The following is a 24,987-nucleotide window of genomic DNA, read 5'->3' on the forward strand; positions in this document are numbered from 1 at the left end:
GGACCCTTTGGCGTTTTCCTCCCTCGTCAGGAGCTATTCCCTGCTTAGACTCTAGGCCTGAGGACTTTCCTTCTGCTTACAGTGGCCCCCAGGATCCTGAGCTCTGGGGTTCCCCAGGAGCATAATGTCCTAGAAGACCAGGAAGTGAGGCTGGAGTGTGAGGCAGAAGGGCAGCCGCAGCCGGACATCTTGTGGCTAAAGGACGGAAGGCCCTTGGGAATTCACATCTCTCCCCACCTTCGGTATATACCGCCCTTCAGGAGGCAGGCCTCCGGCCACTAGTACCCTCCAATTTCCAGTTGCCTTACATCTATTCTATGAATACTTTGTACATACCTGACTTTCCGAGTTGGAACAATGCCATGAGCATGGCAAGCATTTAAGTGCTTCTTGACTAAAGCGCCTTGAGAGTTGCTTGGAAGGGAGATGGGGGTGGAGGGTAAGGGAGGACCCTTCTCTCTATCTCCCCTCTGCCCCTGCTGGCACAGGTTCTATACAGATGGCAGCTCCCTGGTCCTGAAGGGCTTGAAGGCTTCCGACTCCGGGGCCTACACCTGCCTTGCCCAGAACAGTGCCGGAGAAGACACCAAACTGCACACACTCAGCGTGCTGGGTAAGGGTGCCAAGGAGGGGAGCAGATCCTTTCCTGGGGCTGCAACCCCCTCCAGCTTGGCTTCTGATGACCCCGAGGGCCTGGATTGGGACCAGAGAGTGAAGTTGAGTAACAAGGAATGATGAGATCACTTCTGACATATCCAGGACCTCCTATCTGTGGCATCCTGGTGCATCCATCCTGGAGCTTGGGAGACATCCTTGGACACTTGGTTTTTAGTTTCTGCGTCACCATTAACTCTTGGGATTCTTTTGGGACAAGTTACTTAGCATTCTCTACACTTCAGGGTCCTTACCCATAAAGCTGATATTTAATAATTTTGGTCCCCCCCAACATAGAATTGTTGGGAGGATATAATGAGATTGGAAGTAGGCTAAGTGAAAAAACCAGGATCTCATTGATCGTAGATAGAGACCTGGACTTGAAGTTAAGAAGGCCTGAGTTCAAATTCTGGCTCATATATTTACTAGCTGTGTGGTCTTAGACAAGCCACTTGCTTCTGTGCACCTCACTTCCCTCATCTATAATGTAAAAGGATTGGATCTTATGGCTCTAAGATCTCAAATGCTGAGAGTTTTTAAAAGGGCAATTTTTTTTTTCTGAGAAGAGAAAGTAAACCTGTCTGAGAAGACCTTCTTACCTATGTCTCTATTTGTCTCTCTCTTTACCCCCTACCAGTTCCCCCCACCATCGATAAAGGGGCCAATGGATCAGGGACCTTGATAAGTGTACCAGGGGAGCTAGTGACCCTGGCATGCCCAGCCCGAGGCTCCCCACCAATACAGATTAACTGGCTGAAGGATGGCCTCCCCATGCCACTGTCCCAGCGCACCCATCTCCATTCCTCGGGCCGTACTCTCAGGTAAGAGAAGAGCGGATGGCTGCTGGGGAACCTTAGACATGTTGACATCTCTCATCAATGCCTTATAGTGGTGAGTTGAGTACTGCTAAGTCAGGAATTTTGCTACTGGAACTCAGAAAGTTCAAGGCCTATAAATATTTTTTAAAACCTCATGGGTTTCACATGTGCAAAAATGTTTGTGGCAGCCCTTTGTGTAATGGCAAGGAACTGGAAACTGAGTGGATGCCCATCAGCTGGATAATGGATGAACAAGTTATGGTATATGAAGGTTATGGAATATTATTGGTCTAAAAGAACCAATCAGCAGGATGATTTCAGAGGGGCCTGGAGAGACTTAGATGAAGTGATGCTGAGTGAAATGAGCAGAACCGGGAGATCATTGTACACGGGAACAGCAAGATTATGTGATGATCTATACTTTAATATATTTAACATGTATTTGCCAACCTGCTATCTGGGGGAAGGGGTGGGGGAAAGGAGGAGAAAAATTAGAACAAAAGGTTTTGCAATTGTCAATACTGTAAAATTATCCCTGCATATATCTTGTAAATAAAAAGCTATAATAAAGAAAAGATTATGTGATGATCAATTCTGATGGATGTGGCTCTTCTCAACAGTGAGATGATTCAAACCAGTTCTAGTTGTTCAGTAATGAAGAGAGTCATCTACACCCAGAGAGAGAACTGTGGGAACTGAGTGTGGTGTACAACATAGTATTCTCACTCTTTCTGTTATTGTTTGCTTGCATTTTTGTTTTCCTTCTCAGGTTTTTTTTTTCTTTCTAGATCTGATCTTTCTTGTGCAGCAATACAAATTTATATAAATATAAAATGTATAAATATGTATATGTATATTGAATTTAACATATATTTTAACATATTTAACATGCATTGGACTACCTGCCATCTAGGGGAAAGGGGTGGGGGGAAAAACGGGAAAATTTGGAACAGAAGGTTTTGCAAGGGTCAGTGTTGAAAAAATTACTCATGCATATGTTTTGTAAATAAAAAACTATAATAAAAAATTTCATAGGTATAACAATATTGAATGTAAGTATATAAATGCTGGAGGATTATCTACATAAATAATTCTCATAAGGAATTGAATTGGAATTTCAGGTACTGAGGCAATATTATAGTCTGGATAAGGGAGAGAGATGAAATTTTTACTTTTATTGGTTTCCCTACCACATCAAACCTGCCTCCTGTAACGTTGCTTGAGACCAGAATCAAGACATCCGTGCTGTCCCCTGGCCCCACCAAGTCTACATTATTCTTACCTATTCTTTCACTCAGATCTTATAACAATTATTGTCTGTCCTGTTCTTCTAACATCTAAGACCTTCTTCCTTTTAATTATTGGTTGCTTTCTTTCCGCAGCTTAGCTTTCTATCTAGACCGAATTCTCTTTTTATATGTAATTCTTTTAAACATATTTTCATATTTGTCATGTTGTGCAAGAAAAATCAGACCAAAAGGGAAAAAAAAACATGAAAAAAAACCCCAAATAAACAAAAATGAAAATAGTAAGTTTCAATTTGCATTCAGTTCCATAGTTCTCTTTCTAGATGCAGTTGGCATTTTCCATCCTGAGTTTATTGGAATTGTCTTGAATAACTGTGTTGGTGAAAAAAGCCAAATCTATCACAACTGATCATTACATAATCTTGTTCTCTCTGTACTACTCACTTCAAACAGCATCAGTTCATGTAAGTCTTTCCAGACTTTTCTGAAATCAGCATGCTCATTATTTCTTGTAGAACAATAATATACCATTACCTTCATATACCATAACTTATTCAGCCATTCTCCAACTAATGGGCATCCACTCAATTTCTAGTTTCTTACTACAATAAAAAAGGCTGCTATAAATATTTTTGCACACGTGAGTTCTTTCCCCTTCTTATGTAATCTCTTTTGGATACAGACCCAGTAGAGATACTACTGGATCAAAGGGTATGCACAGTTTGATAGCCCTTTGAGCATAGTTCCTAATTGTTTACCAGAATGGTTGGATCACTTCACAACGTCACCAACAATGTATTAGTGTCCCAGTTTTCCCACATCCTCTCCAACATTTATCATTATTTTTTCCTGTCATCTTAACCAATCTCAGAGGTTTGTAGTGGTATCTCAAAATTGTCTTAATTTCCATTTCTTTGATCAATAGTGATTTAGAGCATTTTTTCTATGACTAGAAATGGTTTTAATTTCTTCATCTGAAAATTGTCTGCTCATATTCTTTGACTATTTACCAATTGGAGAATGGCTTGCATTCCTATAAATTTAAATCAATTCTCTCTATATTTTAAAAATGAGGCCTTTATCAGAACCCTTGGATGTAAAGATTTTTTCCCCCAGTTTTCAACTTCCCTTCTAATATTGGTTTTGTTCTACAAAACTTTTAAAATTTAATATAATCAAAATTAAAAGATAATTTTAAAAATTTATTTTTAAGATTTTGAGTTCCAAATTTCTCACTCTATCCCATACCTTCCCTCTTCTCAAGACAATAAGCGATCTAATACAGGTTATACATGTACAATCATTTAAAACATATTTCTATATTAGTCATGTTGCAAGAGAAATCAAAACAAAAGGGAAAAAACCTAAGAAAGAAAAAAAAAAACAACAAAACAAATGAAAACAGTAGACTTTGGTCTGCATTTGGTCTCCATAGTTCTTTCTCTAAATATGGATGTCATTTTTCATCCCAATTTTAAGGACTGTGAAGACTTGAGCACTGAACCTAGAGTCAAGAAGACTCATTTTCCTGAATTCAAATTTGTTTTCAGATACTTTCCTGCTGGTGACTCATGGAAAGTCACCTCACCCTGTTTGCCTCAGCTTTCCTGCTTGTAAAATGAGCCAGAGAAAGAAATGGCAAATCACTTTTGTATCTTTTCCAAGAAAACCCTAAATGGGGTCATGAAGAGTCAGACATGATTGAAATGATTAAACAACAGCAATCTATCCCATATTCACAGCATCTCTCTCTAACCTCTATCCTTTTTCTCCATGCACAGCCACTGCTGTCATCCTCTCTTGTCTGGATCTCTTGGAGCAGCCTCCTAATTTGTCTCTCAGCTTCCAGGCTCCCCCTTTTTCAATCTATAATTGCCAGAATAATCCCAAGGCATCCAGCCTAGGACATTGGTCTCACTATGTGACTCTCCTACTTAAAAATCATCTCCTTTGCCTAACGTTTAAAGTTGTCTAAAATTTGTTTCTAACCAGTCTTTCCAGACTATTTCCTTTCATATTTTCTATGTGGCAGCCAAATTAGCCTACTAATTATCCCTGAGGGCAACTTTCTGTCTCCACTCTTTATTTGTTTGCACAGGTTGTCTCATGCCTGAAATGCGTTACCTGGCTTCATCTTAATTGTAGCTCATTTGCTACTTCCTCTTGCTTTTCATAAGCTTATCCCCAGACCAGATTAGAGCTTTCTCTCCTCAAACTACTTTGAATTTGTTTATCTGGGTGGTACTTCCCAGTAGAGTGTAAGTTTCTGAGGGGTGAGATTGTTCCTTCTTTTTATTTTGTATTCTCTGGGTTTAGTGCCTAACACATAGTAGGTGCCTAACACATACTTAAAACATAGTTGTTGAGTGGATGTTTGAGGAGCAGGAAGGTGGAGTGAATACTAGATTTGGTGTTAGGAGACAAAAATTCAATCCCAGCTTCAATATTTGCTGCATGTAATCTAGACATTTGACTTCCCTATTTCAGTGCCCCTCATCCATGAATGTGCTGGCAAATGTTGAATAACCAGCTCTTGGGCTAGGGGGAGGAGAGGGATATATGTGTGGAAATTATCCAGCAACAGTCTTGGAATTTCCTAAGTCATGAGATTGTTAGGGTTGGCTATATCTTCCTCATGACTCTTTAAAAAAAAATTATATAGTTTTAAATTTTTTTTCAATTACATGTAAAGACAATTTTCAACACTGACTTTTTTTTATGATTTTGAATTCCAAATTGTTCTCCCTCAAGACAACAAGCAATCTGATAAAGATTATACATGTGCAATCATGTAAAACATTTCCACATTAGTCATGTTGTGAAAAATAAAACAAAACAATAGAAAATACCACACCAAAAAAAAAAATCCCCAAAGAAAGTGAAAGTAGTATCCTCCAATCTGCATTCAGGTCCATCAGTTCTTTCTCTGCATGTGGATAGCCTTTGCCAGGAGGAATCTTTTAGAATTATATGGGATCACTGAATTGTTAAGAGCTAAGTCTGCCATAGTTGATCATTATACAATGTTACTGTTATTGTGTACAATGCTGCTTTTCTGACTTCACCCAGCATCCATCTCATGTGTCTTTCTCCGGAGAAGGATGGGGAAAGAGCAACCTGTTGGGAACATATCCATTTGGTCTCCTGCTCATGCCAGGTTGTTCCCTCCTTTTTTACTCCCACTGTTTAGGATTTCCCAGATTCAGGTGGCAGATGCAGGAACTTTCACATGTGTGGCCTCCAGCCCTGCAGGAGTAGCTGAGAGAACCTTCAGCTTGCAGATTCATGGTATGGAGGAAGGGGTTGGCAGGATGGGCTGGGCTGAATATGGGTTCCTGGCTGGAGCAGAGTAGGGGCAGCCTCCCTGAGAAGGCAGTCTAGAAGGCTGGTTCTATTTCTTAATCTTCTATTAGGATGCCTTAACCCACCCCGATCCTGATGGCTGGCAAGAGGAAAGAATAGATGACTCTAGTGGGGGTGGTGAACAACACGGAACATGTCAGAGCCTCCCTGTAAGATTCTAAGCAGAGTTTTTGCCTGGGGCCCCCCTTTAGTCACAGAACCAAAGACTATGAAAGCTGAGATGGGCCTTCGGGATCATCTCATGTACTTCAACCCCCTCATTTTAGAGATGAAGAAACTGGGGCCCACACTGGTAAAAGGACTTCCTCAGGTTCAGACAAGTAGAGATGTATCAGGAAGTAACTTTTTCCCTTAGAAAAAGTTCAAGACTGACTAGAAGGGTTTTTTTTTTTAATTGTTGCTCTTTTGTGTAGTAGGAAGAGTGCTGCACTTGGAGTGAGGAGATCTGGGGTTGGAATCCTGGCTCTGACACTTACTTAGTGGCTAAGTGACTATGAGCAAAGCACTTGACTCCCTAGAACCTCAGTTTTCTTATCTACAAAATGGGGGTTTACAATACTTGGACTATATCATGGTTTTGTTGGGAAGATAGTGGTTGTTAAAGGAAAAATTTTATGTAACCTTAGAGTGCTATGGAAATTTAATTCATCAAACATTTATTAGGCACCTGCTACATGCCAAGCACTGTGCTAAGTGCTGGGAATTCAAAAAGAAGCAAAAGGTATCTTTGCCCTCAGAAAACTTATAGTCTAATAGGAAGTCATATAAACATATCCTTACAAAATAAGCTAAAATACAGGATAAATAGGATATAATTAAAAGAAGGAAAGCAGTTAAAATAAAAAGTTAAAGTAAAAAGGAGTTAAGAGGGGTTAGGGAAGGCTTTCTGCTGAAGGTGGGATTATAGTTGGGACTTAAAGAAAGCCAGAGAAGTCATTAGTTGCATCAGAGGAAGGGGAACATTCCAGATATGGTGAAAAGCCAGGGAGAATGCCCAGATTTGAGTGAGTTATTATTATTATTACTTGATAGAGTTCAGATTGAAATGAACCTTAGATCACTCTCCTACTATTATTTTTTAAATAATAGTTTTTTTTTAAATTTTCCCAATACGTGCAATGATAATTTTCAATATTTATCTTTGCAAAACTTTGTATTCCAAAATTTTTCCCTCCCTTCTTCCTTCCCTCTCAATATAGGTTAAACGTGCAATTCTTCTATTATATATATATATCTATATAAAAACACTGTTATTATTTTTTATATTTAATGTTCTATGAAATATTGACTATCTGGAAAAATAATAACTTTTGTAGTGGAATTTGTCATTATTGTTATTGTTATTATTTCTATGGATAGGAAGGGAACCTGTGATTTTATTATTATATGGGACTCCCAGATGAAGAAATTCCCTATACCAATGCAGACCAGCACCTTCTTTGTGATTTGTTCATTTTAGGGTGCTTGGGGCATTCTTATTCAGGGTCACATAGCCAGGATGTATCTGAGGTAGGATTTGAATCCAGATTTTCCTGGTTTCAGCATCATCCCTTTCTTCACTATAGCACATTACCTATTTTCATCATCATTTTCATTAGTGAATGGCAACATAGAATCTAGTTTCTGTGGCTATTAACCTTGTAGGTATCTAGTATCATCAAGGAATAGCAGAGCCAGTGTGGGGATACCTTAGTATTTTCCCAGCTTCTTCTCAAGAGTTTACCTCTCCTCCCCAAAATATGTTACAATTAGTGGGAGTAAGCCTTCTATTGGATATTCTGGCTGACATCAGATAAAAGACCTGCTGTAATCTTCCCTCCTCTTCCAAGTCCCCCCAGTCCTAGAGCCTTCAGAGAGCAAGGATGCTATGGCTGTAGTGAGGGGCTCCGATGTCACACTTCCTTGTGAGGCCACAGGGACCCCCCTGCCTGCTGTGTCTTGGCTCAAAGATGGAGCATCTTTGATGGTCCAGAGCCTGGGCCTAGGGACAGGGACCAGCCTGCAGCTGGAGGCGGTGCAGGCTGATGACGCAGGAACGTACTCCTGTGTGGCTGTCAATGAAGCTGGAGAAGCAATCAGACACTTCCAGCTGGCTGTGATGGGTAAGCCTCTCATTCACCTTCCTTTTCCCTTCTACCTCTATTGCCTTTCCATGTCTTAACTCCCACTTTCCTGGCAATCTTGGACTGAGAAAGGAGAAGAATAAAGGAAGGATCATGTGGAGGGAGATGGTGATTAAAAACCCATCAAGTTTCAAGGGAGTAGATGGACAAGATTACTTGGGAGTTCAGGGGTTAGGGACAAGGTTTGAATGTGGTGCATAAGCAACTACCTTGGTTTGGATGGTAAACTGACCTCTGTGTGGGAAACTGGGGAAACTCATCCCCACTGCATGTACTTCTTAGTTCTCTAAGATTATTCCATTTGGTGCCATTTCAGGAGGAACAAGGCAAGAATAGCCCTTTTCCTCCAGTGACTCACAGCCTATACCCCTTGCAGAACCCCCCCGGATTAAGGACTCAGGCCAGGCTGCAGAGATGCTATTGCTTCCTGGTGCCCCTTTGGAGCTCATCTGCAATGCTCTTGGTAACCCCATGCCCAACATCACCTGGCAGAAGGATGGGCAAGCCGTGGCCAGGATAGGAAGTATCACCAAGAATGGGCGTGTTCTCCAAGTGGAAAGTGTCCAGGTTGTGTGTATGTGTGTGTGATGTGTGTGTGTGTGCTATGTGATGTCAGTCATTTCCCAGACCCCGTTACAATCCTTCCTAACTCCTTTTATTGTATTCCCACTACATTCATGGCCTTTTCTCAAATATTCAAAAAAGAATAAGACCTGATCTCTGTCTAGTTGGAGTTTAAAAGGATCTATGTAAAAGCATCAGTGGGAACTAAGATTGGAAGGAGGCTAAAGCCAGATCATGTAGGGACTACTATTCAAGACTAAGTCATACAAATTTGCGCCTGGAGGGTAGAGGGAACCATGACAATGTGGTCTTGATCTCAGAAAGTACATTGGATTTGAGCCGGAATACTTGAGTTCATGTTTGTTGTTTATACAATCTTCAGCAAATCCCTTGACCTTTCTGTTGTTCCATTTCCTTGTTTATAAAATTAAAAAAAAAAATGTTCTATGTGATATATAACAACCCTTTAAGTGCAAATGGTTTACAATGTTTTTGTATCCAAACTTTCTAAGCAGATCAATAACATGATAGCAGTGATATTTGGGACAGTGCATCTGGAGGCAGTGACTGTGCAATATGTCTTGGAGATGGGAAAAGATCAGCTCTTGTTTTCTAGGTGGATGATGCTGGCTTGTATACTTGCTTGGCTGAAAATCCTGCAGGGGAAGATGGAAAGAACTTTTTGGTTAGGGTACAAGGTAGGTGCTGCATGCCAAAGGAAGCTGGGAAGAAGAGAACTCCGTGAACAGGGTTGAGCAATCGTATGAATGCTTGGGAGTGTCTCATATGTGTCTGTCCCTCTTCTTGTTAGCACCTCCAAACATTGTTGGGTCCCGTGAAACTCGAACAGTCATTGGACTGGCTCATGGGCAGCTGGTCCTAGAATGCCCAGTGGAGGCAGACCCACTACCCAAGATTGAATGGCACAGAGAGGGCATCCTGCTCCAGGTGGGTAGGTTGTAGAGGGACTAGTGATTCTAAAAGAATACTTTAATATTGCGGCTAAGCTCAGACGCCTCTTCTTATTCCATTGCTAATTTTTGGGCTTAGGGGTTATCTTGGGATCTGCAGCTAGGCAAAGGAATGATGTTTCTTATGCAGGATCTCAGAGTTTTATGAGTGTTGAGCACCACTATTAAGTGTTGTCCTCAACACATAAGGGTCTCCCTTGTCCCCTGATACATGGTGGATTGACAGAAATGTGACTTGAAAAGGTGAAGAGGCAGCTAGATGGTGCAGTGAATAGAGCACCAGCCCTGAAGTCAGGAGGACCTCAGTTCAATCTGACCTCAGACACTTAACACTTCCTGGCTATGTGACCCGGGGCAAGTCACTTAACCCCAATAGCCTCAGCAAAAAAAAAAGAAAAAAAGAAAAGAAAAGGAGGTGAAGCTAAAGTTAGAACTGTAGGAAGCCTCTAGCTAAGTGGAAATACCACAGTGCCACAGCAAGCACAAGAAGCTTGGAGGGCCCTGTGGATCCCTAGTAGTATCTTGAGCCCTTTCCAGCAGTGTCAATGTCCTATTTGAGCTCCCGTTCTAATAGTGATAAACCATGTCTGTTTGTGGACTTGTCAGGCAGATGCCCACACGCTGCTCCTGGAAAATGGGCGATTCCTTCAGCTCCAGGCCTTGGACATATCCGACAGTGGCAAATATAGTTGTGTTGCCAGCAATGCAGCAGGTAGCACTAGCCTACCCTTTGATGTGGAGATCCACAGTGAGTATTAGTAGCCCTTGAGTCCTGAGGGAAATGGAACAAGCATTCTGTCCTGAGAGCAAAGCCTAGGAAGTGTGCTGGCTCCCAGCTCTGGGATGGTCCAGTCTACACCTTCTCCTTGCAGTGGCTCCCACAATCCATCCAGGCCCTTCGGTGGTGAACGCTTCAGTGAACCAGACAGCTCTGTTGCCATGCAAAGCCAAGGGGATCCCTGAATCCTTAGTGAGCTGGAGGAAGGATGGAATCCCACTGGTTCCTGGAAGCCGCAGGTATAAGCCTGGAAGGAATTGTAACCATGGGTTGTTGCTAAGAGCTAATGCCTTCATGTGCAGAGACAATGTTCTTTCTAGCTTTGGGGATGGGTGGCACTGAGCCATCCACATTCACCTTTTCCCTCTCTTTAGGTGGCTATTTGGAATTTGGAGGTTAGCCTGTGGCTGAGGAACATGGTGAAATAATACTATATGACGTTAATTTCATTAAATGTTTTTCATTATTCCTCATAACCATTGGAGAGTTGAGAGAAGTTCCTAGAATCAGGCTGCTTCCACCTCTCCTTCCCATCTTGTTGGTCGCACATGTACCTCGCCTGTAGAGATACCAAGTCTTCCTTCAATCATGAGATGATAGGCTGGCTTTGCCAGAGGCCTTATAAGTCAGGACCACATTAGCAAGAGCCATTCCAAGCAGTGTGGTACTAGCTTCACCATCAAGAAGGCTGAAAGAGGAGAGTTGGAGGCAGGAAAAATGGAAGGAGTGAATATAACATCCCCAACACAACATCTTGATAAACTGTTTTGGATACATCTGCTCTTAAAAAGCCTGCTGGGAAGAACCATAGTCAATAGCCTCAGCTAGAGACTGGCAGGGACCAAATCTTTCATAGGCACTTCTGTTCCGTTCATTTAGTAGGTCTTTTTGCTAACTCAATCCTTTCCTTTCCTCAGGCTAGAGTTTCTGCCAGATGGATCCTTAAGGATTCAGCCAGTCTATCCCGAGGACTCTGGGTACTATCTCTGCCAAGCTTCAAACTCAGCTGGTTCAGACCGGCAAGGAAGGGAACTTCGGGTCTTTGGTAGGTAGAAGACTGAGAAACCAGAGGTCTTATATTCAGAATGTTGTGACATAAGGCTTAAGGTCTAGGTATCCTCTGTCTCTGATGGCAGTACCAACAGCTGGTTGGCGTGAGCTGTTCATATGCTTTAATACTGTACTGTAGAAATGTCCCCAAATGAGTGTCCTAACATCCCTTCTATGTTTAGTAAGTCAGGATTAGTCACCCTATCAGTCAATCAATAAGCACTTGTTAAGTATTACTATGTGCCAGATGTTCTGCTAGGTGCTGAATGCATCTTGATGAATCCCCTCATGACCTTGTTAGCAGTAAGTATTAAGTTCTCCTTTCATATTTGATTCAGTTCATTTGAACAAGAACTTAGCAAATGCCCATGCAAGGCTCACATTAGCTCCCTGCCACTCTTTGACCCTACCTCCCCTCCAACCAACATGTTTGTTAGAGCCATGAATAGCTTGTTCTGACTCTTTTGTTCTTAGCTCTTGCATCCTCTCACTCTGGGCTATGGCTATTTTCTAAATCCAGTTCCTTAATCCACAGAGCCCCCCACCATTGCACCTGGACCCTCTAACCTGACGCTGACTGTGCATAACCAGTCCATCCTGCCCTGTGAGGCCAGGGGCTCCCCTAAACCCCATGTGATCTGGAAGAAGAATGGACAAACATTGAGCCTGGATCGACCTCAAGGGGCTTACCGGTCAGTGCAAGTATATTAGTAGCACTTTGAATTGATGAATTAACAAGCATTTTAAAGCATCTACTTTGTGGTAAACATTGTGATGGATACCTGGTGATACAAAAAGTAAACTGTTCCCATCTTCAAGGAGCATATAATTTAATGAAAGAACAAAGGAAAGAAAGAAGAAAGGGTGGCAGGGAATGAAGAAAGTAAGGGAGGAAAAGTAGGAGAAAGGAAAGAAGGAAGAAAGGAAGAAAAAAGAAGAGAAGGAAAGGGAAGGTGGGAAGGGAGGAAAGAAGGAAAGAAAAGAAGGAAAGAAAAGGAGAAGGGAAAGAAAAAAAGGAAAGAAGGAACAATTACATGCTCAGGAGGTGGTACTTTTATTATCCCCAAATAAAATATAAAGAAACTGGAAACTGAGAAATTAAGAGATTAAGGGTCACCCAGCTAAGGAGTATGGGAAGTAAAATTTGAACTCAGGACTTCCTGGATGCAGGCTCAGAACTCTACAGTGTGCCAGGAAGCTGCCTTAGGGAAACAATATGTACACATATATTTTATACAAAATATTAGGTCTCATATCTACAGTATCTAATTTGAGACCCACAGCAACTCTAAAATGGAGTTAGCAGAGCAGGGATTATTTATTCCCTGTTTTCCAGATCAGGGGATGAGCTCTGGAGCAATTAGTTCAGTTTCTTCCTCAAGGTCACAAAATGAATTAATTGCAGACTTGGGATGAGATCCCAGTGGTCTTCTACAGATACATGTGTGTAGGACAAAGAGTGAATAGCAATAAGTTGCCATTTCTATGGTAATAATAACAATAATCGGTAATAATGATAATAATTAGATGTAACCATATCATAGAAGAACTCATCTCAAAGACAGAAAGAGCTAGATTCCAAAGTCACCTCTAGCATTACCACATACCAGCTTTGTGGTGCTAGAAACTCAGAAAATTTTATGTAGTTGAGCAGGTACCAATCTGCTTTTGGAAGGAAAGTTTCCTATCTCAGAGAAATCACATCACAGGTCACAAAAAAATAACATTGACTCTCACTTATATAGTATCATAAGGTTTACAAGTTACTTTCCTCAGAACTCTGTGAGCTAAGTTGTGCAAATATTATAGATATTTTACAAATGAGGAAACTGAGTACCTGAGTTGTGAAACCATTTTATAGAAGAGGAAACTAAATCCTTAAGTTGTAAAGAAGCTTGACTGTGATGATATAGCTAGTTATTGCCAAAGTTAAGATTTGAAGCCAGAATTTCCAATGCCAATCAAAATATTATCTCCTCATTGCTTTATTACCTTCAAGATAAGGGAGTTAGACAACATTCACACCTGCAAGCCTCTTTTCAACTCTATTGTTCTGTGATCCTGCTTTGTTAGGATTTAGAAGCCTAAAATATATTGGGATTCTGATGTCACAAGATGTCTCAAAAGAATTTGTACACTTAGACCACCTCCAATTCAAGAGGCAAAGGTTTTAGTATTCTGCTGTTAGCAGCGGGTTAAATTCTTAAAGAAGTTAACAAAATAGTGGGGAACAAACTATTTATAGAGGTAAAAGTTTTTTGGTTTGGGGGTTTGTTTGGGTTATTAGTTTTAGGATACTAATTTCTGACTTGAACTTAGTTTCAAAGAAAGTCTTTGATTTGTTAATTTTATAAAAGCTACTAATATACTAGTGGCTCAGTTCCAGGATTCTAGTGATATGTTAACTTTATGGCTTAGAGATTAGTTAGAGGCCTCTAGAGCCAGCATTGCCCACAAATGGAGTCTATAAAACCAATATGATTACAAACTAATACAGTATTCCTTAGACAAATATTTTGGAGCCAAAAAGTACACACTTGAGACAATCTAAATGATCAAGACAACTTGGAGCTATGATACAGTGTCCCTGAGATGACAATCACATCATTCCTCCTTCAAGCAGTATTCCTGAGACTACAGTCACAACATTCTCCCTTCACACAGGATCCCTGAGATGGCAATCCTATCATTCTCCCTTCAAGCAGTATTCCTGAGTACATCAGCCTGACCAGAGAGGAAAACAAATTTTTACAAATTCCTTGTCCAAGCATGATAAAAAGAAAAAAAGTCCAAACTCTCTTTATTCATCTGGGATAACCTTTCAGTGAGTCTGTCTCTCTGCTTGTCTGTCTCTCTAGGCTCCTGCCTTCAAGTTCTCTTGTGCTTACTGACCCCGATCTTCAGGATACAGCCCAGTTTGAATGTTTAGTGAGCAATGATGCTGGAGAAGCCCATCGGCTATACTGGGTCACTGTGTATGGTGAGCATCCATCCTTGAAAATATGAGAAAACTATGGGGATGTTGGAATAAAAGCAGAACACCCAAGGACAACTGGAGAGAGGGACAGAAAAGGCTCTTCCCCCCTCACCACCTCCAATAATATGATATGGTCCATTAAAGAATCTCTAGGACACAGTCCTATATCCCAGAAGAGTTAGAAATGCTCCTAACATCCTTCTGCATGTGTAATGGGTCTACAGTTCCCTATCTCTAGGTATCTCTAAAAGATTATCTCCTTCAGTTCCACCTACCATTGCTGATGACCGGACAGACTTTACTGTCACCAAGATGGCACCGGTGGTCCTGACCTGCCATACTACTGGCGTGCCAGCTCCAGTTGTTTCCTGGAGCAAAGGGGGAGCCCAGCTGGGAAAACGAGGGAGTGGCTATCGTGTCTCTCCCACAGGTAAAAATGGAGGCTGTCAGTCAACACCTTTCAGAGCATCCTTTGAATGCCAACTCCAGTGCTTAGAGTTTTGAAAAGGCATGTTAGGGAAATGAAAGGCTTAGGCTCTGCCCAAAGGGACTTCATCCTAAGTGGAGGAGACTGGACAAGTTCATACCTGCAAAGCCATTTACAAATGAATGCCTGGGAGATTGGTGGTATCCTTAACCAAAATAGGGAAGTGAGTTGGAGGGATTGGTTTAGGAAAAAGGCAAAAGGAAAAAAAGCATTAGGCTAAGAGTCAGGAATCGGGAATTCTAGTCCAAGCTGATTACATGCTCACTGTATGATCTTGGACAAATTGTTTCTATTCTATATGGGCTCAGTTTCCCCATCTCTAAAATAAGAAGTTTGTATTAGGTGATTGTCAAAGTACCCTCTAATTTTGATATTCAGGAAATCTGCTATTCTGGAACTCAACTGAGTGCATCTTCAAGTCCCTTCCAACTCTGATATTCAGGGAATCTATGATTCTGGAACAATCTCAACTGAGTGCATCAATGTTGAGTAAAAGAATGAATGGAGGGTGACATCTAGGTGGTGCAGTGGATAGAGCACCAGCCCTGAAGTCAGGAGAACCTGAGCTCAAAGCTGGTCTCAGACACTTAAGACTTCCTGGCTGTGTCACCCCAATTGCCTTAGCAAAAAAAAAAAAAAAAAAAAGAATGGAGCAAGGTGGGGCCCATGAAAGGGCCCTAGATAAAGGAGTTTCTATATCTGCTATGGAGAGCAGGGGGGAGGATGTATTGATAGAAACTGGGAATAGGATGTAAGTTAGAGGGGTTACAGAGAAGTGCTGCAGGTTCGGGAAATAGAATCATGGAATGCCAGAGCCAGCTCTGGAGCCAGCTCATACTGGCTGGAGAGGACCAATTGTTAAATTTTCCATTTGAATAATTATATCTTGAAAATGGAAAACATTACAAATCAAGGCTTGATTAATTTATTTGTAGACTTAAGAAAAGAAGAAAACAATAAAGATGAATAAAGATTAACCTTAAAAATGTCATCCATGTTCCTAATCCCCTCTCCTAGCTGTTTAACATTTACCAGCATACTTCTGGCTGAAAGGGGACTACTGACCTAATTATAGGTATCATAGATCCCTTTGACAGTCTGAGCAAGTTTATGGATCCCTTTTCAGAATAATGTTTTAAAATACATAAAATGCATGATAGCAAAGGAAACTATTGATGCCATGAAATGATTTATGGACCTTTATGGGATCCATAGAATCAGGTTAAAAACTTCTCTAGATCAGCCTGATAATTTTATAGAGGAGAAAACTGAGGCCCCAAAAAAGTATCTTTATACCTGAAGGTCCTAGAAAATTGATAGAGTTGGCAATAATAATAATTCACAAGACAAGAAATCTATCACATTTTAGTAATTGTAATAATAATGGTTAGCATCTACATAGTGTTTTAAAGTTTGCAAAACACTTTACATCCCATGAGGTAGATGCTATTTTCATTCCCATTTTACAAATGAAGAAACTGAGGCAAAAAGAGGCTAAATGACTTGCCAGTATCACACAGCTAAGTGTTTGAGCAGGATTTGAATTCTGATTTTCTTGACTCCAAGTCTTGTACTCCTATTCACTGGGCTACTTAGCTATCAAAACATTCTCTTCTGTGAGGCAAGTATAATCCCCATCAGAGAGAAATTTAATGACTTACCTATAATCATACAGCTAGAAAATATCAGAGCCAGGATTGAATCCAGGTCTCCTGACTCTTAATTCCAGCACATCTTTCTCTAGACCAGGGTTTCTTGCCTTCCATACCAATGCTTTTTGCATTGAACCACCTGAGCCTTTACAAAGGGGCAGAAAGTTGTAAGTGGAGGGCCCCTTCCAGAGAGAGAAGTGGAGACAGAGAATCACCTATATCTATAAGCATGTCTACTTATAGATCCTCTCCCAGGACTGTGATACTTGTTCTCATATCTCATATCTCTTTCCACGCATTGCTCCTTATTCTCTGCAGGTGCCCTAGAGATTGGGCAAGCTTTGCCTATCCATACAGGCCGCTACACCTGCACAGCTAGGAATGATGTTGGTGTGGCCCACAAGCACGTCATCCTCACAGTGCAAGGTAAGGATGATGGAACTTACCTTCTCATTTTATTGGAGATGAGAAAGGATCCCAAGGCAGAGAAAAATCTCTACTCCTGGACTTTTTGATGGGAAAGGCCAACCAAGCTCATGATATAGAAGCCTATTGACTTAGCTCTTGGGAAAGACCCACCAGCTCCTCCTTTCTCTTCAAGGTTCTTAGAACTTTCATTAAAGAAGTCAGAGTTCCCTAGGCCTTCAGAGGGCATATGTGTCTAGGACAGTGTCTCAGGATATAGTTCTGTGGGACCTTCATACTCCTCCCTTCTCTATGGCTCTTCTCTTTCAGCATCCCCAGTGATAAAACCATTGCCTGGTGTGGTGCATGTGATGGCTTTAGCTGATGTGGTTCTGCCCTGTGAGGCCTCTGGCATTCCCCGGCCAACCATCACCTGGCAGAAGGAAGGGCTCAGCATCCCTACAGGTGGGACATTTGTGTGGTAACCAAGATAGGAAGGGAAGATGGAAATAGCCTGATTCTAAGGGGACCTCTCTCAACCCTCCAGTGGTCAATAAAATCAGCTATTTCTTTTTTACCATTATGTTCTGCCTATATCACTCCCCTGAATCTGACCCTTTCCTCCTTTTCTTGATTTCTCCATTCCAACTAACCCATCTCCTGTCAATCTCCAATGACCTCCTGTTAACGGCTTTATCATCTTCCCTGTTAGGAGATTAAAGAAAGGCATCTTACTCATTCTTGGACTCCTTGAAATAAAAATATCTCTGATAGCTGCCAAGCCTAATTTCCAATATTGTCCATCCAGGTATTGGTGCCCAGATTCTGCCCAATGGGCAGCTACGGATATCCCAAGCTAGTGCAGAAGATGCGGGCAATTACTTGTGCATTGCTAAGAACCCCTCTGGCACAGCTCTGGGGAAAACTCGACTGGTGGTGCAAGGTAAGAACTGGCAAAAATCTAGACTAGTTCTGAGATTGAACTATTTGTAGAGGCTTGGGAAATCTCCTTTTCACCACCCCAATCTCCACCACCACCATCACCAGTACCACCACTGCTCAAGCAGAAGGCATTTGGAGTCCCTCTACTGGGAGAGGGAGCCAAGGAAAAGAAAAGTTTTACTTAAAACTGGACCCAAAGAAAGAGTCACTCAAAGACTACTGACCCTGGACATGTTCCCATTCCTTTATTTTTCAAAATAAATTTGTATTGTTATCTTTTGTTTTTCCATTACATACATTTCCCACTGTATGTATCCCCCTAGCACCTCTAAAAGATCATCCTTTAGAGCAAGAGTTTTTAACCTGGATGGGGGGAGGGGAATCTATTTCAGAATCATTGATTTTTCTTGCAATTTCATATAGTTTCTTTAAAAACATTATTCTGAGATAGGCTCCATCGCTTTCACCAAATTATCCAAAGAGGCCATGAAGAAGAAAACTTCAGCAAAACTAACCAACATTTTGAAAAAGACTGATATAGTTTCACACCAGGGTGCCCCATTTCTGAAAAGAAACAGGGTGATATATTTTCTTGGATCTCTTCTTTGGGGCCAAATTTTTTCATTATAAATTTGCATGTACTCTCTCTTATGGGGATTGTAAGAGTGAAAAAGCCTCTCTCTTATGGAAGCCAGTATTTGACTGTTCATGATATGCTTCTTCTTTTTTTTTGCTGAGACAATTGGGATTAAGTGACTTGCCCGGGGTCATACAGTTAGGAATTGAATTTGAATTCAGATCCTCCTGACTTCAGGACTGATACTCTATCTACTGTACCATCTATTTGCCCCCATGATAAACTTTTAATTCCCACATTCACGAGTTTCTCATGATCCTCCAAAGCACACATCCACTGTCAACTGGTGTGCATTCAGAAACCATGGAGTGTGATGTCTCACCTATCCAGTGAATCTGCCAGTATTGCCCATCCCCCCTCCTCTTCCACTCCCTACATCTGCTGCTTCTGATTGGCTACCTTTATTACCTTAGAACAGAATTAAAAGTTCCCTGAAGAATTAGGCAACCAAGCTTGTTAAATCAGTAACTTATAATTTTATATCTGCTGCTATCTCCTTACCTAAGGGACACACTTGTATTCACTGTTCAGAGGCTTTTTCTAGAGATTACTGGGAATGCGGCAATAGAATAAATGGAGGTAAACACAGGTCAAGTACTGAAACAAAACACAATCAGAGAGACAAATCTGCCCTTAGTTTTGGGAAATTATATGCCATTGGGAGTTAATCCAGATCTATGTTCCTGAATATTAAAGTGGATGAATGTGAATCTGAGCAAACCTTTTGTGATATTTGTCTTGACAAGAGAGCTAGATTCAGTTGGAAAGCTGGGTATGGATCCTGGTGATTCTGCCATCTGGCGTGTCTGTCACCTCTCCTGTCTGAACCTCCATGTCTTGCTGAATAAAATAAGGTACTAGATGGTCTCCATGACCTCTAAAACTCTGTACCTTATGTTATTTCTGTTATATCTATAAGCTCTCATCAGAGGAAGCCATAGTATTTATAAGATGGAGTGTTGAAGATCTCATTTAATCCAACCTTTCATTTTGCAGATGAGAAAATGTGTCTCAGAAAAGTAAACTACCTTGCTCAGGGTCACATAGTGCTTAGCACAGTGGTTACTTAATAAATCTTTAGCAGTTATTGATACAGTTTATAAATAGCAAAGCCAGGATTGAAAGCTATGTGCTTCTTCTTCTTAGTCCATGCTGTTTCTAACAAACTGATGTGCTCAGGGATACTGTTTGAAGAAGGAATGATGTGACTGTAACCTCAGGGATACTGTTTGAAAGGAGAATAGCAACTGTAACCTCAGGGATACTGTATCAAAGCTCTAAGTTGTTTTGATCATTTGATCATCATACTTTTTAACTCCAAAATGTTTGCCTGAGGAATACTCTTATTAGTTTATAATCATACTAACTACAAAAGAATGCTAGTTTTATTTATGAAATCGGTTTGTAATCTAACTCTGGAAGGCCTAATGTTATAACCTCTGAGCCATAAAATTAACCTATCAGTGGAATCCTGAAACTGATCCATTAGCATATAAATTGCTTTCATAAAATTAACAAATCAAAGGCTTTCTTTGAAACTAAATTCAAATCATAGAAGTTAGCATCTAAATTAGTCCACCAACAATCTAAACAAACCCCTAAAACAAAAAATTCTTACATCTATAAATAATTTGTTCCCTACTACTCTACTAATTTTTTTTTTAGAATTTAATTCTTTTCTAACAGCAGAATAATAAAATCTTTGCCCCTTGAATTGAACATGGTCTAAGCCTACAAATTCTTTTGAGACACCTAGTGACACTGTTCTGAAACCCCAATATTTTGAGAGTTCACTTCTAAACTCCAACAATACCAAAGATCTTGGCTGTCCGTGAACAAAGCTCAGAAGGCTGGTTTACAAGTCATGGGTGAGGAGTGTGTTAGAATCATCATGTTTGGAAGCATATGAGAAAAGAAGTTATGACTGAGGGTCATCTAGATGGGACAGTAGATAGAGCATTGGTCCTAAAGTCAGGAGGACCTGAGTTCAAATTCAGCCTCAGACACATAATTCTTCCTAGCTGTGTGGCCCTGGACAAATCACTTAATCCCAATTGCCTCACAAAAAGAAAGAAAGGAAGGAAGGGAGGGAAGGAGGGAGGAAGAAAGAAAAGAAATTATGACTGAACCCTCACAATCTCGTTCTCCTACTTTTGTCCTTGCCAGTCCCTCCTGTGATCAAGGGTGGCCAGTCTGACCTGTCAGCAGCTGAGGGTTCCCAGGCCCTTCTGCCTTGCATGGCTCAGGGCATCCCTGAACCCCACATCACCTGGAAGAAAGATGGGTTTATTGTATCCAGTATGGAGGGGAAATATGTCATCCAACCATCTGGGGAGCTGCTAGTGAAGAATTCAGAGGTAAGTAGGTCAGACCAGTGGCTTCAAGAGTTCCAAAAGGAAAGACTAGGAAGGAAATCTGCCATGTAAAAATAGTTTCCAACATTCATTTTTGTAAAATTTTGTGTTCTAAATTTTTTTTCCTGCTTCTCTTATCTCCCCCTTCCCAAAGACAACAAGCAATCTGTTATAGGTTAAATGTGTGCAATCCTTTTAAATATATTTCCATATGGAATGAAATCCAGTCTCCTTGCTTATTCTAAAGTCACATCCTTAAAGCTTTCCAAGTGTCTTTTGTACTGCTCACCACAAAGAGAAAAGAGACCAACTAAAAATGATAAAACAAGCAAAAAAAAAAAAAAATCCACCCAGTTACTGGAAGCTTTAAAAGCTCTATAATCTTAAGTTAGCACTGACATTTCTTATAACGTCTTTAGAGAGGCTTCTGTCTTTGGGTTAGAGAAACTGGATAATAAGCAGATGACAGAATCAGAATCCAAATAGATATCAATGGGTTAGAACAAAAATAAGCCAAATCTAATAAGATAAAATTTAATAGACATAAATGCCAAGTCATAGACTTGTGCAAATTCAAAGTAGGGGAGATATAGCCAGATGACAATTACTGTTAAAATAAAATAAAATAAAATATCTGGTATTTTAAATATATCATAGCTGAACCAGCTATGCCCAGCGAAAGAACTCTGGGAGATGACTAAAAACCATTACATTGAATTCCCAATCCCTATATTTATGCCCACCTGCATTTTGGATTTCCTTCACAGGCTAATTGTACAATATTTCAGAGTCTGATTCTTTTTGTACAGCAAAATAACGGTTTGGTCATGTATACTTATTGTGTATCTAATTTATATTTTAATATATTTAACATCTACTGGTCATCCTGCCATCTAGGGGAGGGAGTGAGGGGAAAGAGGGGAAAAATTGGAACAAGAGGTTTGGCAATTGTCAATGCTGTAAAGTTACCCATACATATAACCTGTAAATAAAAGGCTATTAAATTTAAAAAAAAAAAAAAAAGAATTGAAGCTCCTTGAGGACAAGGAGGACAAGGATCCAATATATTGGATTAAATATATCCAATATAGGAAGAATTTGAGTCAGTAGTCCAAAGTAACTGTCAAAAATTCTGATGCAGTCTCTGGCTGCTTAGTGTCCAGAATGAGAGGGGATAGTGCTATTGTGTTCAATCCCAATCAAAATATATCTAGAATGTTTTATGCTCTCTTGGGGTTACTACCTTTTAGAAAGGGTGTCAACAAACTGAAACAGATGAAGGTGATTGTGATTTGGAAGATAGCAAAAGTAATTTCAAGAGGGAGAAAGTTCTAACAAGTGGAAGTCAATAAGATGAATTAAAGAACTGGTGAAAAAGAATGAGGTGGGATATTATAGTTATCTTTGAATATTTGAAGATAGGACTATAAAATAAGAAAGGTTTTTGACATGCTCTTTGTTTGGGGAAGAAGGCTGTGGCAGGAGAATTGGAAAGGGATATATTATAGTGTGATAAATGGGGAAATATTCTAACAATTTGAGGTGTCCAAAAGTGGAATAGGATGCCTAGGTAAGTGAGGAGTTCCCTACCATTCTTAATCTTCCAGTAGAGGCCAGATGACTCTTGGTCAGGGATACTAGAGAAGGGATTCTTGCCCAGATGAGGATTGGATTACATGGCCTCAAATATCTCCTCAAAATCTGAAAATCTGTGATTTTAGGATCTGAGTTCCAAGTCATAATTCTGCCACTTACTGGGTGTGTGGCTCTAGGCAAATCTGAGGCTTAGCTTCTTCCTCTATAAAAGAAGAATTTATGTCATACCATTTACTCATAGCAAATGAGTTAGGACTTATTTTCAAGAGTCAGGGACATAGTGATAGTTTTAAATGACCAGGAACCATGGAATCCCATCACACTTTGTTTTGTTTTGTTTTATTTTGCTTTTTTAAGAAAACAGATTTAGTCTTCAACATATTAGATGGATTTCAGGTCAACAGTCTCTCCAGGTTTATAAAACCAAGAGAAAACATGCTAAGCTTTTCTCTCTTCCCTGATAAAATATAAACTACTTGAGATTGTGACTGAGCTAGAAGGGGCAAAGGCAGTACCTGCCAGTTATTAGCATTCTCTTTTTCTTGAAATTACTTTGAACTCTTCCATAACCTGAGACCAAGTCATATTTTTCTTTGAGACTGATGTAGGAGTTTTGACTTTGTTATCTTCTTCTGAGTATGTGTTTTGATCTTTTTTTTCACCATAGTAACTTTCTTACTTACTAATAAGAGAATGCATTGTCCAAAGCTTCAGGGGCTTTGTGCAGCTGTTTTCAAATATACTTCTAAGTACCTTTAAATTTTCATTTTTTCCAAAGTGGTGTGATCCAAGGAGAGGTATTTACTACTCTTCTGATCTGTGCCCTTGTCTATGAATGACCATAAGCATACTTTTTTGCTCTGGAACTGTGATGAAAGTCCTGGCTCCAATGTGGCAGCAAGATCTGGTGTGCTAGTGCTCCTCTTCACCTGGGATTGCTATCCAGGACTCAGATCCAAGTATGGGATAAGCAACAGAGTACTACCTTAGTGCTAGCAAAGAAACCCCTGTAATTTTTTCTGACTAGATGTTCAATACCCTTACAGTGGACTGAGAGCTCCAGAAACAGCTGGCTGCTATTGCTGAATCAGTTGTTCTTATGGCCCATTGCTGCTTTTCTGGGGCCCAGTCTGCACTATTCTACCTTCACCCTGTTGCAATAGATCTTTTCTATTGATCTTCTAAGTTGTCTTGGGTTGGAAAATTATTTCACTCCATCCCTTTATGGGTTCTCCCACTTCAGTATTTGTTTAAGAGAATTACTTAAAGTTGTTCTGAGGAGCTTAAGGGAGAACTCAGGTACCTTTTCTCTATCATCTTGGCTCTGCTCTACTTTGAAATTATTTGAAATAACTATTTTGCATTTAATGAATCAGTCTGTTAATATTTATAGCTTATGATGCACTAAGGTCCAGGAATACAAAGAACAAAAAGAAAAAAAGGAAGGAAGGAAGGAAAAGAAAAAAACAATTCCTGCTCTCAAGGAGCTTATGTTCTATTGGGTACAGACAATACCTATATTTAGAGTCAGATACAAATAAATAAAGGTAGTTAAGGAAGAAGACTACATGGAGGTGGGGATAGCATTATTGCATCTGTGTTGTTGCTTCTTAGTAGAATTGAAGCTCCTTCAATTTGGAACTATGCTCAAAAAGTTTTTTTTTTTAATTTAATAGCCTTTAATTTACAGGTTATATGTATGGGTAACTTTACAGCATTAACAATTGCCAAACCTCTTGTTCCAATTTTTTGCCTCTTACCCCCCACCCCCTTCCCCAGATGGCAGGATGACCAGTAGATGTTAAATATATTAAAATATAAATTAGATACACAATAAGTATACATGACCAAACCGTTATTTTTATGCTCAAAAAGTTATCAAATTGTGCATACCCTTTGATCCAGCAGTGTTACTACTGGGCTTATATCCCGAAGAGATCATAAAGAAGGGAAAGGGACCTGTATGTGCAAGAATGTTTGTGGCAGCCCTCTTTGTAGTTGCCAGAAACTGGAAACAGAGTAAATGCCCATAAATTGGATAATGGCTGAATAAATTGTGGTATATGAATATTATGGAATATTATTGTTCTGTAAGAAATGACCAACAAGATGATTTCAGAAAGGCCTGGAGAGACTTACACGAACTGATGCTGAGTGAAATGAACAGGGCAAAGAGATCATTATATACTTCAACAACAATACTATATGATGACCAATTCTGATGGACCTGGCCATCCTCAGCAATGAGATCAACCAAATCATTTCTAATGGAGCAGTAATGAACTGAACTAGCTATACCCAGAAAAAGAACTCTGGGAGATGACTAAAAACCATTACATTGAATTCCCAATCCCTATATTTATGCACAC

At 40.2% G+C, this 24,987-nt stretch overlaps 1 protein-coding gene across 7 annotated transcripts in view; it reads left to right on the forward strand.

Moving 5' to 3' along the window:
• Positions 1-24,987, forward strand: part of HMCN2 (hemicentin 2) — a 186,421-nt gene that overhangs the window by 131,665 nt on the left and 29,769 nt on the right. For all 7 annotated transcript variants that reach the window (XM_031954837.1, XM_031954836.1, XM_031954834.1 and 4 more), the window contains 18 exons: positions 83-242; positions 489-613; positions 1,292-1,475; positions 5,910-6,007; positions 7,912-8,184; positions 8,582-8,772; positions 9,386-9,467; positions 9,581-9,717; positions 10,347-10,488; positions 10,613-10,757; positions 11,436-11,563; positions 12,104-12,260; positions 14,427-14,548; positions 14,811-14,975; positions 17,003-17,110; positions 17,420-17,554; positions 17,898-18,032; positions 20,835-21,025. In XM_031954837.1, the coding sequence (XP_031810697.1) occupies positions 83-242; positions 489-613; positions 1,292-1,475; positions 5,910-6,007; positions 7,912-8,184; positions 8,582-8,772; positions 9,386-9,467; positions 9,581-9,717; positions 10,347-10,488; positions 10,613-10,757; positions 11,436-11,563; positions 12,104-12,260; positions 14,427-14,548; positions 14,811-14,975; positions 17,003-17,110; positions 17,420-17,554; positions 17,898-18,032; positions 20,835-21,025 (2,678 nt within the window). The remainder of the gene's footprint in view (positions 1-82; positions 243-488; positions 614-1,291; positions 1,476-5,909; positions 6,008-7,911; positions 8,185-8,581; positions 8,773-9,385; positions 9,468-9,580; positions 9,718-10,346; positions 10,489-10,612; positions 10,758-11,435; positions 11,564-12,103; positions 12,261-14,426; positions 14,549-14,810; positions 14,976-17,002; positions 17,111-17,419; positions 17,555-17,897; positions 18,033-20,834; positions 21,026-24,987) is intronic.

Source organism: Sarcophilus harrisii, chromosome 2 (genome assembly GCF_902635505.1).
Source record: "Sarcophilus harrisii chromosome 2, mSarHar1.11, whole genome shotgun sequence".
Lineage (NCBI taxonomy): Eukaryota > Metazoa > Chordata > Mammalia > Dasyuromorphia > Dasyuridae > Sarcophilus > Sarcophilus harrisii.